This window comes from Sarcophilus harrisii, chromosome 1 (genome assembly GCF_902635505.1).
Source record: "Sarcophilus harrisii chromosome 1, mSarHar1.11, whole genome shotgun sequence".
In the NCBI taxonomy this organism is placed as follows: Eukaryota; Metazoa; Chordata; class Mammalia; order Dasyuromorphia; family Dasyuridae; genus Sarcophilus; species Sarcophilus harrisii.
The window spans coordinates 543,171,947-543,185,670 of record NC_045426.1 but is presented as its reverse complement, the minus strand read 5'-3'; the positions used below and the strand labels follow the sequence as shown (position 1 = coordinate 543,185,670).

The 13,724-nt window shown below is 36.5% G+C and overlaps 1 protein-coding gene across 5 annotated transcripts in view; it reads left to right on the top strand.

The window, feature by feature from the left end:
• RNF144B (ring finger protein 144B) overlaps positions 1-13,724 on the top strand; it is a 204,021-nt gene that overhangs the window by 143,414 nt on the left and 46,883 nt on the right. For all 5 annotated transcript variants that reach the window (XM_031946795.1, XM_031946793.1, XM_031946792.1 and 2 more), the window contains one exon: positions 368-472. In XM_031946795.1, coding sequence (XP_031802655.1) covers positions 368-472 — 105 coding nt within the window. The remainder of the gene's footprint in view (positions 1-367; positions 473-13,724) is intronic.

Sequence of the window (13,724 nt, the reverse complement as noted above, 5' to 3'; positions counted from 1 at the left end):
TTTAGCATTCTATTCACTGTGCCACATTGCTACAGTGTAAAATAGAGAAGTTTTCCTCCCTATTAGAGCAAAGGAGAGTCTTCCTTTCATCCAGCCTAAGCTACATGTGGGGAAAATGTGTTAACGCATACAAAGCTTTTACTAGGACTTGAACAAACTTATAGCTTCAGGATGAAGTTACATATAATTAATTCCTCTTCTATCCAAAGTTGTCATTCCTTGTATTCACAACTGTAATGATTTGTTTTCTGAGGATTTGATCCCTGGAACTGCCAAGCAAGGAAACAGAAATGGTTCTCTTCAGCAACCTCTGTGCTCTTAGAGTATGTTATTTCACTGACTTGGTTTTTTTCCTGTCCATTTCTAGTGCCTGAAACAGTACATACAACTGGCAATTCGAGAAGGATGTGGGTCTCCCATCACTTGCCCTGACATGGTGTGCTTAAATCGTGGTACCCTACAGGAATCAGAGGTATGGATAGACAATAATATTTCCTCTTTCACTGTTGTCATTCTTCACTATGATTTCCTGATCTCTTAACATATAACAATGAATCTGCCTTCCAGGCAATCTAGAAAGAAATATTTATTCAGAAATATTTATCAAAACACTGCTTATCAGTGATTTATATAGATTTTTACCAATTAATCACAGGTATTTCTTCCATACATTTCTCTTGGCGAAGATATTTTCATTGCCAAAAATGTCCTAGACCACTGGTATCAAACTCAAATTAAAATGGATCTCTGCTGCTCCATTTTGACTTGTCACAAAATATGTCCTCTTTGTTATATTTTAAATTTTATTTTGCTAAACATTTCCCAGTTACATTTTAATCTGGTACTCAGGGATGTTTGACATTTTGCCTAGACTACTGCAGATGCTAATCAACTTTTCCAAATGAACAAAAGTAAGGGGTCTTTTTAAAAGTATGTTTAAATTCTAGAAACCTAAGTAATAATTAATTTGGGGATAACATTGTATCTTAAAATTAATTTGGGGATAACATTGTATCTTAAACACAACTGCAAACAATATTGAAGTAAAGGTAGGCATCCAGATGGAAATGACTAATCAGTTACAAAGAGGGTGGAAGGGAAGCCAGTCATTCAGCATTCAGTAAACACTGAATTAGTGGTAGATGTCACAGTGGGTTAGAGCATTGGCCCTGGAGTCAGGAGGGCCTGAGTTCAAATTCAGTTTCAGACACCTGATACTTACTAGCTGTGTGTGTGGGGAAGTCATTTAATCCCATTTCCTCACCCAAATAAATAAATGGATATCATTTGTGTACCATCCCTAGTACTAGATGCCAGGGAACTGATGAGACATGGCTTTTAATTCCTTTGAATTCCTATGAGGGAATATAAGATGTACATATAAATAATTAAAATCCAGATTCAGACTTTGATAATACATATTAAGGGCAGATGATTAGGTGAATGGAAAACAGACCTTAGAGTCAGGAAGGACCTGGGTTAAAGTCCAGCTTAATATTATTATTATTATTATAGCTGACATTTATATAGCTCTTTAAAATTTGTAAAAACACTTTACAATTATTCTCATTTTAAAATTTTTTTCAAAAGTATTTTATTTTCCAAATACTTCCAAATTCCAAATAATTTCCAAATAAAGATAGTTTTCAACATTTATTTTTGTTAAACTTTGTGTTCCAGATTTTTCTTCTTTCCTCCCTTATCTTCTCCCTTCCCAAGAGAGTAAGAAATCTGATAGAGTTCTTTTAAATACATACAGTTCTTTTAAACATAGTTTCATATTTGTTATGTTGTACAAGAAAAATCAGACCAAAAGGGAAAAAAACATGAGAAAGAAAGAAACAAACAAACAAAAGATCAAGTTACTAAGCTTCAGTCTACATTCAGTCTCTCTCTGGAGGTGGATGGCATTTTCCATCCCAACTCTATTGGAATTCCTTTGAATTGCCACAATCTGAAAAGATCCAAACTATAAATCCACACTTAAATCTTAAATACAGTAATTGTGAATTGCAGGATAATGAATCTTAAACTAGAATGAATCTAAAAACTATCAGAATACACAAGAAGTCATTCTACAGAAAAATAGTGATACAAATTATAGGTGGTTAAAATTCCTTTTCTGGGTTCTGGTGAGAAACAGGGAGGCCAGAACAAATGATAAATGAATGATTGGCAAGCAGAAAGATTAAGATTATATTTAAATTTCAAATACACATATACCAGCTGCTACATGTGCCACATACATTAAAGAAATGAGCAGGGAGGTCATAGAGTAGAGGAAATAATTTTCATGTTTTTTTGTATTTGAATATATTTTACTTATCACAGGAAATTTTATTACAATTGTATAGTAGAGTTTATATGGAAGAAGTTTAGGGGAGAATACAAGGGGTAAAAAAGGCTTGGAAGTAACTTATTTTGAAGAATAAAAAAATTATCTTAAAATTGTGTTTTTGAAAAATTGAAAATTTTCTACACACATATTCATATCTTTTTGTGGATATAAATAAATAAATAAAATATCCAAAAAAAGAATTATTTAGTTTTATGTAAAAGACTGATTTTAGTGGAAATAGGGTATAGTACAAGGAATACTGACTGTTGAATTAAAGGTTCTAGGTTCAAATCTTACTTCTGAATCTTCCTAACCATGGACATATCCCTTCATCTATCTTGGCTTCAGTTCCCTCATCTTTCAAATGCAAGTGCTTCGATGGTTTCTAAGGGTCCCTTGTAGCCCTGAATCTCTGATACTGAATAATTATGAGTAAAACATGGAACTGAATGAGAAAACATTTAAGTAAACTACCGAGAACAACATCTTTATCTGTAAGATATCATAATGAAGTTTAAAATTAGATTAAGAAGGGAAGATAAATAATCTTTGCATGTATTTTTTCTGGGAAGGCACCACTTTAATATGTTAAAAATTTGTAGAAAGAATAATCCAATCCCCTGAAGTGGTTACATCAAATTTGTATAATTTGAAGTTATAATTATGTAAAGTATGGCAATTGGTTCCAACCCAATGAAAACATAGCAGTAAAAATTCGATTAATGTGACTTTAATCCCCACTTTAGGGGATTCATTATTCACACTAATCTGAACCCTAGTTGAAATTTTCAACTCTGATATAATATTCTCCAATTTTGTATTTTTCCCAAATAATTTTAGGATTTTAGGATAACTGATGTGAAAAATATGTCCCATATAGTATCAATTTCATTTAATCTTAAATTTTAAACCAAGCTTGAACAATTCTCATCCTAGGAATTTCTCCACTCTTCAAATCAAAGGGGACCTATTACCATATGTTGAATAGCCAAGTATTCATGTTAATATGTACATATAAACCATATAAAACTGTATTAGCTGAGCAGAGCTATAACAGAGAATGTTTTCCTCCCTTGCTCTGTAAAAGTTTTCTCTTTTCACTCTCATAGTCTCTCTCTTTTGCATGCTACATAAATTCACATAATCAAACTAGGAAGGTAAAAATATGTTTCTGAATTTTTAGATTTCTCTGGTGTCAGTATTATAAGACTGTAGGTTCTAGAGAAAATATGTTTGATTCAGTCCCTATATGAAGGAAGTTTACTTTAAGGTTGCATAAGATATACTTAATGGATTTTAAAGAAGAATTTGCAAAAATAAGATATGGGGGAAAAAGTATAATCTTTCTCTAAGCTGGAGAAATTCAGCAAGGTCCATTTCCCATTAGGTGAGCAGGAAAACGCCCTGTGGTGTGCATTAATGGATCATTACCATTCTCGTTGGTTTTGTTATGATCCTAACTGATGAAGGACATTAGCATATCATAAATGGAAGTTCTGAAATGTCCTGCTGGCATTTCTATTACAATATATTATAGCTCTTCGGTATGAAAATGCAATGGCTTTTTTTTTTTTAATATGTTTAAATATAGTAGATCTCTATAATAGTTGCCATGGGATACAAGAAAACAGGAGAACTAATCCTCTTTCCTTTTAATGGTTTTACCAAGAAATTCTAGCCTACACATTGGCTTGGCTCCATACTCCTACATCCCTCCTGCCTCAGACTCTGTGTGTGTGTGTGTGTGTGTGTGTGTGTGTGTGTGTGTGTGTGCACACGTGCCCTGTTGCTCCCTTTGAGATGGCCCGGCTATGATTTTGAGACTTGTTTTTCAGTTACTTGAAGAATCTAGTTGGTTAAGAGTTTAATGTTCATGTCACATGGTAGTTGTTGTTGTTCAGTTATTTCAGTTGTGTCTGTGTGGAACAGTGACCCTTACCCAAATTAAAATCAGAGATTTTGAAGATAAAAAGCAAAAAGGGATTTATGATCTCTGAAGACAGGGCAACTCTCAACAGACAAGGTGTCAGTAGGAGTGCAAAGTGCAAACTGCAAAACACAAGATTATATAGACCCTAGACAGGAGCCCTTACCCCTCCTTCTGACCTTTTCTCCCATTGGCTGGTAAGTTCTAATTTACCCAGAAACTAAATATTGATGACTATACTTTACCTATTAGGTACTTAAATGCAAGTGGTGGTGGTAATGGTGGGGGACTAGAGGGAAATGTTTGTTTATCTAAGATAGTAGAACAGCTGCAGCTTTTAACTATAGCTTAACTTGTTATTGCAAAGTCTCAAGTCACAATTAGGACATAGGTTGAGGCTAAATTCTTATGAGAGGTCTTCACTCAGTTTATCCCATTCACATTCAACTCTGTGATCTCATTTGGGGCTTTCTTGGCAAAGATACTGGAGTGGTTTGCCATTTCTTTCTCCAGCTCATTTTTACACATGAGAAAATTGAGACAAACAGGATTAAGCAATTTGCTCTTGGTCCCACAGCTAGTTAAGTGTCTAAGACTGAATTTGAATTCACGTCTTTCAAACTCTAGGCCCAATACTGTTCTTGTTGTGCTATCCATTTTAATGGGAAACAATAGGGAAAAAAAAAAAATTTCTACCCCAAAAAAAAAAGCAAATCATGGGAGAAGAACTAATACAGAAAGCCTTACCTAACTTAAAAAAAAATAAAGCTTTTTATTTTCAAAACATGCATACATAATTTTCAACATTTCACCTTGTAAAACTTTGTGTTTCAAATTTTTTTCCTTTCCCCCCTTTCCTAGAGGGATTCTGTTAAATAATTCAATACATATTAAAATGTGCAATTCTTCTATACACATCTCCACATTTATCATGCTGCACAAGAAAAATCAGATCAAATAAGTAAAAAATGAGAAAGAAAACAAAATGCAAGCAAACAACTAAGAAAGTGAAAACAATGTGTTGTGATCTACACTCAGTCCCCATAATTTTTTCTTGATGCAAATGGCTATCTCCATCACAAGACTATTGGAGCTGGCCTGAATCACTTCATAGTCGAAAAGAGCCACATATGTCAGAATTGAGCATTGTATAACCTTGCTGTTGCTATGTACAATATTCTCCTAGTTCTACTCACTTCACTTAATATCGGTTCATCCTACTCTCTTAATTCCAGTTCCTCCTCTCTGTTAATTATTTCCTATCATATTAAATTTGGTTTGTATATTTCTTTTCGCATGTAGTTTCCCTTATTAGATTATGAACTCCTTGATGTCAGAGACTGCCCTTTGCCTGTTTTGTTGTATCCCTATGACTCAGTACAGTATCCAGCACATTGTAGGCACTTAACAGATGTTGATTGATTGACTGCAATTTATTCTGATATAACTTGTTTAGGAATTTTTGGACTGTTCTTACCATTGTCATCTCTAGCTTTGACCCTTTCATGGTTATCTTTAATCCTTTTCTAACATGTGAATCTGAGCATAATTTATGTTCAGTCTGCTCAACACACAAGCTGGGTGGTTTTTGGTTTTTGTTTTTTGTCTTTTTTTAAATAATGAAAGATATGGCTCAGTTTTCTCTTTTGAACTTATTGTGGGTGAATGCCTGACCTTAGGGTGAAAAAGTTATAACTAATTTTAAGCTGTGTAGATACTGTAATTGAGGAAGTTAAATACTATTTACTTTCTAGGGTGAGACTAACATTTTGGTTCGGCAGCAGAAAATCTGGGTGCTGAGCATTAAGACATTTTGAATAGCTCCCTGACAGGGTGCACCCTGAGCAACTTAACCTTTTTTATTATTACCAATTTGAGATCAAGGGTAGAGGAAAGGGAGGAACAAGCAGTTTATTGCCACTTTTTCTGTGTTCAAGGTGCATGCTAACTACATTCTTTACCCTGCCCTGCCAAGGCCTTAATGTATAAAAGGAGAAGGAAAGAATGGAAAAACCTAGTAAAATCACTAACACATCTACTGTTAACCTTTATTCCTTACTCTAGGAGTGGCTCAGAGCTGCTATTTCCACATTTTTGGTATTTAAAATATGCAGGGCATTAAAAAATTTTTTTGGGAATATAAAGACAAAAAAAGAAACCTAATTTTAACTAGCTAATCTTAAGTATCCCCCAAGGTCCTGTCAGGGGTCCTCTTCTTTTTATTACTTTCCTTGATAGTCTCATTAGGTCTCATGTATTAACTCTATGAAGATAACTCTCAGATCTATTTTTCTAGTCTTAATCCATCCCCCAACCTTCAATGCTTATTAAATGGTATGCCTTATAGATATATTAAACTGAAAATTTCCAAAACTCTCCTTTTTCCTACTTTCTGTATTTTTTTTTTTTTGAGTTACCACTATCCTCCCAATCACTCAGGCTTGAAAACTATATGTCATCTTTATTCCTCAGTTTCTCTTCTCTGTATCCAGTCGGTTGTCAAGTGCTGTCATTTTTGCCTTTGTAAACCCATCTTATCCTTCTGACATTCCCATGCCCTGGCATGGGTCCTCATCATCTCATTTTTGGACTGTTTGAACAGCCTGAAGGTGGATCAGCCTGTCACAAGTTTCTCCCCACTCCAATCAGCCTTTCATTTGTCTGTCTACTTAATTGCAAGCCCCTTAAATCATCCTCTAGTCAGTAAACTAGTGACTCCTCCTTCCCTCAGGAATCAAATGTAAGATATCTTTTTGTCTTTTAAAAGATAGGTAGGTGGCACAGTGGATAGAGCATCAGCCCTGAAGTTAGGAGGGACCCAAGTTCAAATCTGCCCTCAGACACACTTCCTAGCTGTGTGACCCTGGGCAAGTCACTTAACCCAAATTGCCTCAGCAAAAACAAACAAACAAACAAACAAAAAAAACACTTTATAACCTAGCTTTTTCCTACCTTACTTTCCTCCATGAAATCTGATCCAATATCGCTGACTTCTTTGCTTTTCCTTTTACAGACACTCCATTTTCTGACTCTGGAAATTTTTATGGTTGTCCCTTGCTTAGAATTTTTTGCCTCCTCTTTTCCTATTCTTGACTTCCTTCAAGTTCCAGACAAAATCCCACTTCCTTTAAGAAGAAGTATGGTCAAAGACACTTTAACCATAGTGTCTTCTTTCTGAGATCATCTTTGGTTGACTCCATTTATTTATAATCATATGTTTTACTAGTCTTTAAGCTCCTTGAAGAGAAGAATTGGTTTTTGTTCTTTTTATTCCCAGTGCTTGGGAAACAGTAGGTGCTTAATAAAATGCTTGTTGACAACATATTTTGTTGAGACAGTAAAGCATTCACATACATAAATGCAAAATTATTTCAAAAGAGAATAAGTGCTAATAATTAGTAGGGTTTAAACAAATTGTATATAGGAGGTGACCCTTGGAGGTACTTAGATGAAGCTTGAGAAAAATCATAGGTCTAGAGAAGTATGTATATGCAGACTTTTGGGGCCACTTGTTCAAAGGCAGGGAAACGGGAAATAGGATATAATATATGGGAAGTAGGTAGCAGAAAAGTTTGGCTAGAGTGAAGAATCTATAAAAGAAAGTAACATGAAATAAGACTGGAAAGGTAGAATGAGAACAGAAAACAGTATTCCAGACTGACTATGATTTAGAATATTTGAAGAATAGGATAAGAGAAGGTTGGAGAAGAAAACTGGGGCCAACTTTTGCAATGCCTTGCATTCTAAGCTTAGGAATTGCTGCTTGTTTCCTAGGTAATAAGAAAGTTTTTTGAGTAGAGGAGTGAAGTTTGTGGTCAGAATGGTAGCTTAGGTTGGAGAAGTGATAGACTGAAGCCAGCAAAACCAGTCTGGAGGATACATAAAAGTTTAGGTGAGAAGAATTCAAAGGTTGAAGCAGTCATTATAGACAGGAAGGAGATAGAAAGATATTGCAGAAGTAAATTAATTGGGTGTTCTGGGTAAAGTAGAAAAAGAGGTCAAAGATTCTAAATTCATGTGACTGGTAGCAGAAAAATAAAAAAATTGGAGGTTTGGGATGGGGGCTATGCTGAGTTGAAGCTGTTGGCAGACTGTCCAGGAGATATCCAGGAGATGGGTGGAAATGTAGGGTTGAAGTCTGAAGAGAGGCTAGGAATAGAGATAGAGAATTGAGAACCATATTACTGAAACCATAGGAATGAATCTGATTGATGAAGAGGGTATAGTTCAAAAAGATCCTGAAAGATATTCTTGAGGGAGACCCATGTTTAAGGGGCAGAAGGAAGATGAAAAGTTCATAAAAGAGAATTGATCAGAGAAGTAGGAAGGGGGGGGTGGGGTGGGGAGGAGGTAGTCCATAGTGTCAACTGCTACAAAGAAGTTAAGGATAAAACAAAAGACTTAAATTTAAGTCAGTAGGTTATTAGTGACCTCCTTCGTTATATTGATGGGAACAGAAACCAGAATGCAAGGGCTTTTGGAATGGAAGGCAAGTAAATGCATATACTCTTTATAGGACTTTAGTAGTGAAAGATAATTGTGGGCAATCCTATACATAGAAGATACCAAATAATTCAGTCCTGGCATTCTCCTGTCTCGGGTCTGAAATCACCTGTTTCTCAAGGAACTTTATTGTATTTATTGTCTTAGTTTTTGAAAGGGAATAGTTAGAAAAGGTGTCCAGGTAGTTTTGAGGTAGTGGGAGAGTGAAAATCCTCCAAAATATGAAGGTTAGCATCAGCATCAAAGGCTGAATGAAAAGCAAAAAAAGATTTTAGTTAAGTAACTGAACATTCAGTTAAGGTCTATTGGAATCAAAGGAGAAATAGTTGGAGAGGGGAGCAACAACTTTCCACTGTGCATATTTTTCTATCTTTAATAGATTATGGTGGGATAAGATTAGAGCTATTTGGAATTTCCTTAAGCTGCAGAAAAAACTGTCTCTTACTACGTTCGAGTCATGTATTCCCATGTTTACCATGGCTTCCCCTTCTTTCTGTGTTTTGTTATTAGAACTTGGACTCCTAATGCATGTCTCTTGCATTCCTTTATATTCCCTATGAATTCTCTCAATATCATTGGACTAGCTCTTCCAAATTTGTCAACCATTATCTAAGACAGAGAACCTCATATAAAATTAAAATCAAGAATACAATTTAGGTTTTTCTTTTCTTCTAGTCCAGCAATCCTAAATTCATTCCCACTTTTCTCATGTAGCTTCTTGATTGCAATTGTTAAAAAAAAAAAATCACATAAATGATATAAATCATTAGCTATAATTCATACAATTTCAACTGAAGATTAGGACTAGCAATTATATTTTCCCCAAGTTCTATCTGTTTAGCTTCTAGGCAGGAACTAAAGTGGAAACATCTCAAGGGCAAGATTTATTTATATTTTTGGAGGGAGTGTAGATTCTTTTGAATTCCTTATATAAAAAACAAAATATCTTATTGAGAACTTCACTGACTGTTGAATTCTGGAAGGATTTTATTTTACATTGTTGCAAGAATTGGTATCTAACTTAGTTGATACTGCAAAAGGCAGTTTTTTATTTTCTATCTGGAAGAGCAAGTCTTTACCCTGAATCCCCTTGGGTGTTATGGAAATTAGGGAGATTGAATCTCCACCCCCTCATCTCTAAACCAACTCCTAATTCTCCCCTTGATTTCATTAGCCAGTTCCAGCCTTCAAGGAGCTGACATTCTTATGGAGGAAGATAATACCCCAAAGAACCCGGGAAGGGGAAAGCAGAGCTGAGAGAGTTCCTCCCCCTACCCTGATTACACATAACTTCTTCCAGGTCCCAGCCTTCTATTTCTTTAAATTTTATAATTTAAGTTTTATGAGAAGTAGATGGGCATTTATTTTGTTTCCGTAGTTATAGAAATTACATTGGAGAAATGAAGCTTAAATTAGAAAATTGAAGCCCACAGGGTGCTCGGGAGTGCCAGTTATCTCTCCCCCTCCAAAAAAATTATAAGAATGTAAGGTCTTGTAATGCCAGAGAAACGAGCAAGACAGAGATTAGAGAAAAATTTAATAGTTCATTAAGTGGAGAGATTTACTGGGACCAAATGGATGCATAGTTGGTCCTATGACTGGAAGAGACTATCATCTCAAAGAAGTGAGCACTAAGTATAGGGAGAGCAAGATTTTTATAGGATAACAAGAACAATGACATAATGGGAGAAGTACCTGGATGGGGATAACCTAATGTGGGGAGGCACCTAGGATGACACAATGGAGGGAGGTATTGGAGAGGTTACTGATATTCTAATGATGTCTAAAATGGATGGACCTTTATCCTGTCAAACATTAAGAAGGAATGATTATAGCTTAAAGATATAAAACCTTTATCTCATCAAACATTAAGAGGGAAAGGTTATAACCTGAGGTAGAGTAACTAAATAGGACAATTAGAGAAACTGGGTCAGGACATTAAAAGGGAACTGTGACATAACACTCCTTAGAGGCTGGGACTGGATTTTGTAATCTGGGGTGGTGGTCTGAGATTTGGAAAGAATCTTTTGTTCTTTGCCCTTCTGTTTTCAACTTTTATCTTCCCCTTCTGGAATGGAAGCTCCTTGGGCGCAGGGACTGGATTGAGTGGGAAATACTCTGACCTCTTAAGCATTTGATAGCCTCAGAGCAAAGATTAGGGGAAAGGAGATCACTTTAAAATATTTAAAAAAAAAAAAAAAGGAATGCCTTTTGCTTAGGTGTTTTCTCATGAGAAAGTAACAAACTTTTCCACACTCTTTTTCATGAGAAAGGAAAAAAAAAAAAACTTTTCTGTAATCATACTTGTACTTCGGATTGTTTTAATGGTCTCTACTGTCCCACAGTTTTATTTCTCTGTATTTTTCTAATTTTCATAACTCTTGGAAACTTGAAAACTAAATTCCCATCCAATTTTCACACTTATAACTCAGTTGACCAACAAATATTTTTGCTGAGGCAATCAGGGTTAAGTGACTTGTCCAGGGTCACACAGCTAGGAAGTGTTAAGTGTCTGAGGTCAGGTTTGAATTCAGATCCTCTTGATTTTAGGGCTGGTGTTTTATGCACTGTGCCACCTAGCTAAATATTAATAAATATTTATTAAATGTCTGCTATGCTATAACTATAGCCTGGGGAGATAGACAAAAATGAGATAATTCTCACCCTCAAAGAACTCAATATTCTGTCAAGCTAAAGCTAAAATGACAATCTTTATAAAGTGTTTTGTTCACGGGATATATATAAAGGCTGGCTATCATCTGTGTGGGACGGTGCTAGACCCACCTTTCCAAATTAACTAATCAGATACATCTTCAGGTACAAAGAGAAAGCATTTATTTAGTCCCTGCAGGGAGAGGCCCAAGTAAGCACTTGGGAAGCAGCCCAGCTGCCACTGTGTGCTATTTAAATAATAAAAGACTCTAGGTTTTTTATTGGGTAGACTAAAAGGAAATAACCATCATTCACCAATGGTCACCAGTGTTGTCTGCTTCCCATGGGTTATGTTACTTCTTGTAACTTCCTGTCACTGGCTTGGGGTCTGACTTTTAGAGACCTAGGCCCAGAGATCATGTGACTTCTTGCAATCTGAGCCCCAAGAACTTATCTTCTGGCTCTGGGAATAGGGATCCTGTGACTTAAGCCTAGTCTCATAAACTGAGAAAACTTCACCCAATCAGTCGATTCAGTCTCTTCAATTTTTCATCCGTTTGAAGATTTCTCACCCCAATATATACATCTTCCACTAGGGCATCTCTGTAACCTGGGCCTTCAGGCTGGTTGCTCTTCAGTACTAACTGTAATCTGCTCTCTACCATTGAGAATCAACACCTGCACATCAGTGGGAGCTTTCAGGAACCACGTTAGCTACTCCTGAATTTAGCTAAATCTTGAACTACTCAAATGATTAAGTGTATAAGCAATCTGGTGACAGGATATTGTTTCTTAAAACAATGAGCAGGAATCAGACCCCACCTCCACCAACTCCCACAATCTGTCTTGGAAACACAGTCATCACAAAACAGATTGGCATCTGGCAGCCATAGAACTCCAGCATTGTGAAGGCCCCGGGGCCCTCAGGGCCTTTGTCACATCATTCCTGTTTCAAATAGTCCAGACCCAGATTCATTTGGGACAAAGGGACAAAGGTCTCATCATCTTCTGGAGCTGCTTCAGGCTGACAAGGTATGTAGGGCCAGCTATACCCAGTGGGGTAGGGCCCTACCCAGTGGGGTCCAGACTGAAGAGGGGAGACAACTGACTTATAGGTAGCTGCAGCAGCGTCCAGGTGCTGAGTGTCAGAATCAGGTCTCAGGTGATTTCAGGTTGGCCAAGTGGTTGGAATTTCATGACTTGGAGTCTGGAAGAAGCAATTGTTATATTTATTAAAAAATACAAGGACTAAATATGAGCAAGAGAAAGAATAAACCAAAGTATAGTTAATGTGGAGGTTATTACGGACAGTAACCAGAAACCCCATCCAGAAGAAGACTGGGGGTGGGGGGAGAAGGGAAGATAAGGCTATCATAAATGCCTCTCACCCAAACAGCTTTTATTAGGATAAATATCAAAGAATATTTTCCCCAAATTCCTGCTCTTGTTCCTCAAAGGAGTAGGTGCAGTGTGTAGAACATTGTGTTCTTCAGTGAGTTTGATCTCTCCCAGCAAAAACCCTAGAGCATACCAAATTAATATAGGTGTTAAAACTGAAAGCAGTTTGAAGTCCCTGTAAGAGGGTACATGTGCAGGCCCTTTTAACAAGTCTTTTTAGAATTTAGTTGCCTGGGAGCTATATGAGAGAATGCAGGAGTCACAAGTTGGGGAATGCCATGGTCAGGGGCAAATGGGAGCTGATCTGTAAGTCTGTTTCCCTTCACCTGAAGTGAGTTCCCTTTCCTTTAGGAAACAGCAGAGGCCTCTCAAGTCTATGGACAGCTGGCAGTAATTGTTTTCCCTGCATACTTAATGGGGAATTGTTTGGCTGTCAAAAATCCCTTTTTTTAGATGCTCCAAATCATTATTGATCAAAGAAATGCAATTTAAGACAACTCTGAGATACCACTACACACATGTCAGATTGGCTAGGATGACAGGAAAAGATAATGATGAATGTTGGAGGGGATGCGGGAAAACTGAGACACTGATGCATTGTTGGTGGTGCTGTGAACGGATCCAGCCCTTCTGGAGAGCAAATTGGAATTATGCTCAAAAAGTTGTCAAACTGTGCATACCTTTTGATCCAACAGTGTTACTACTGGGCTTATATCCCAAAGAAATCTTAAAGAAGGGAAAGGGACCTGTATGTGCAAAAATATTTGTGGCAACTGGCAACTCTTTTTATAGTGGCTAGAAACTGAGAATTGAATGGATGCCCATCAATTGGAGAATGGCTGAATAAATTGTGGTATATGAATGTTATGGAATAATATTGTTTTGTAAGAAATGACCAGTAGGATG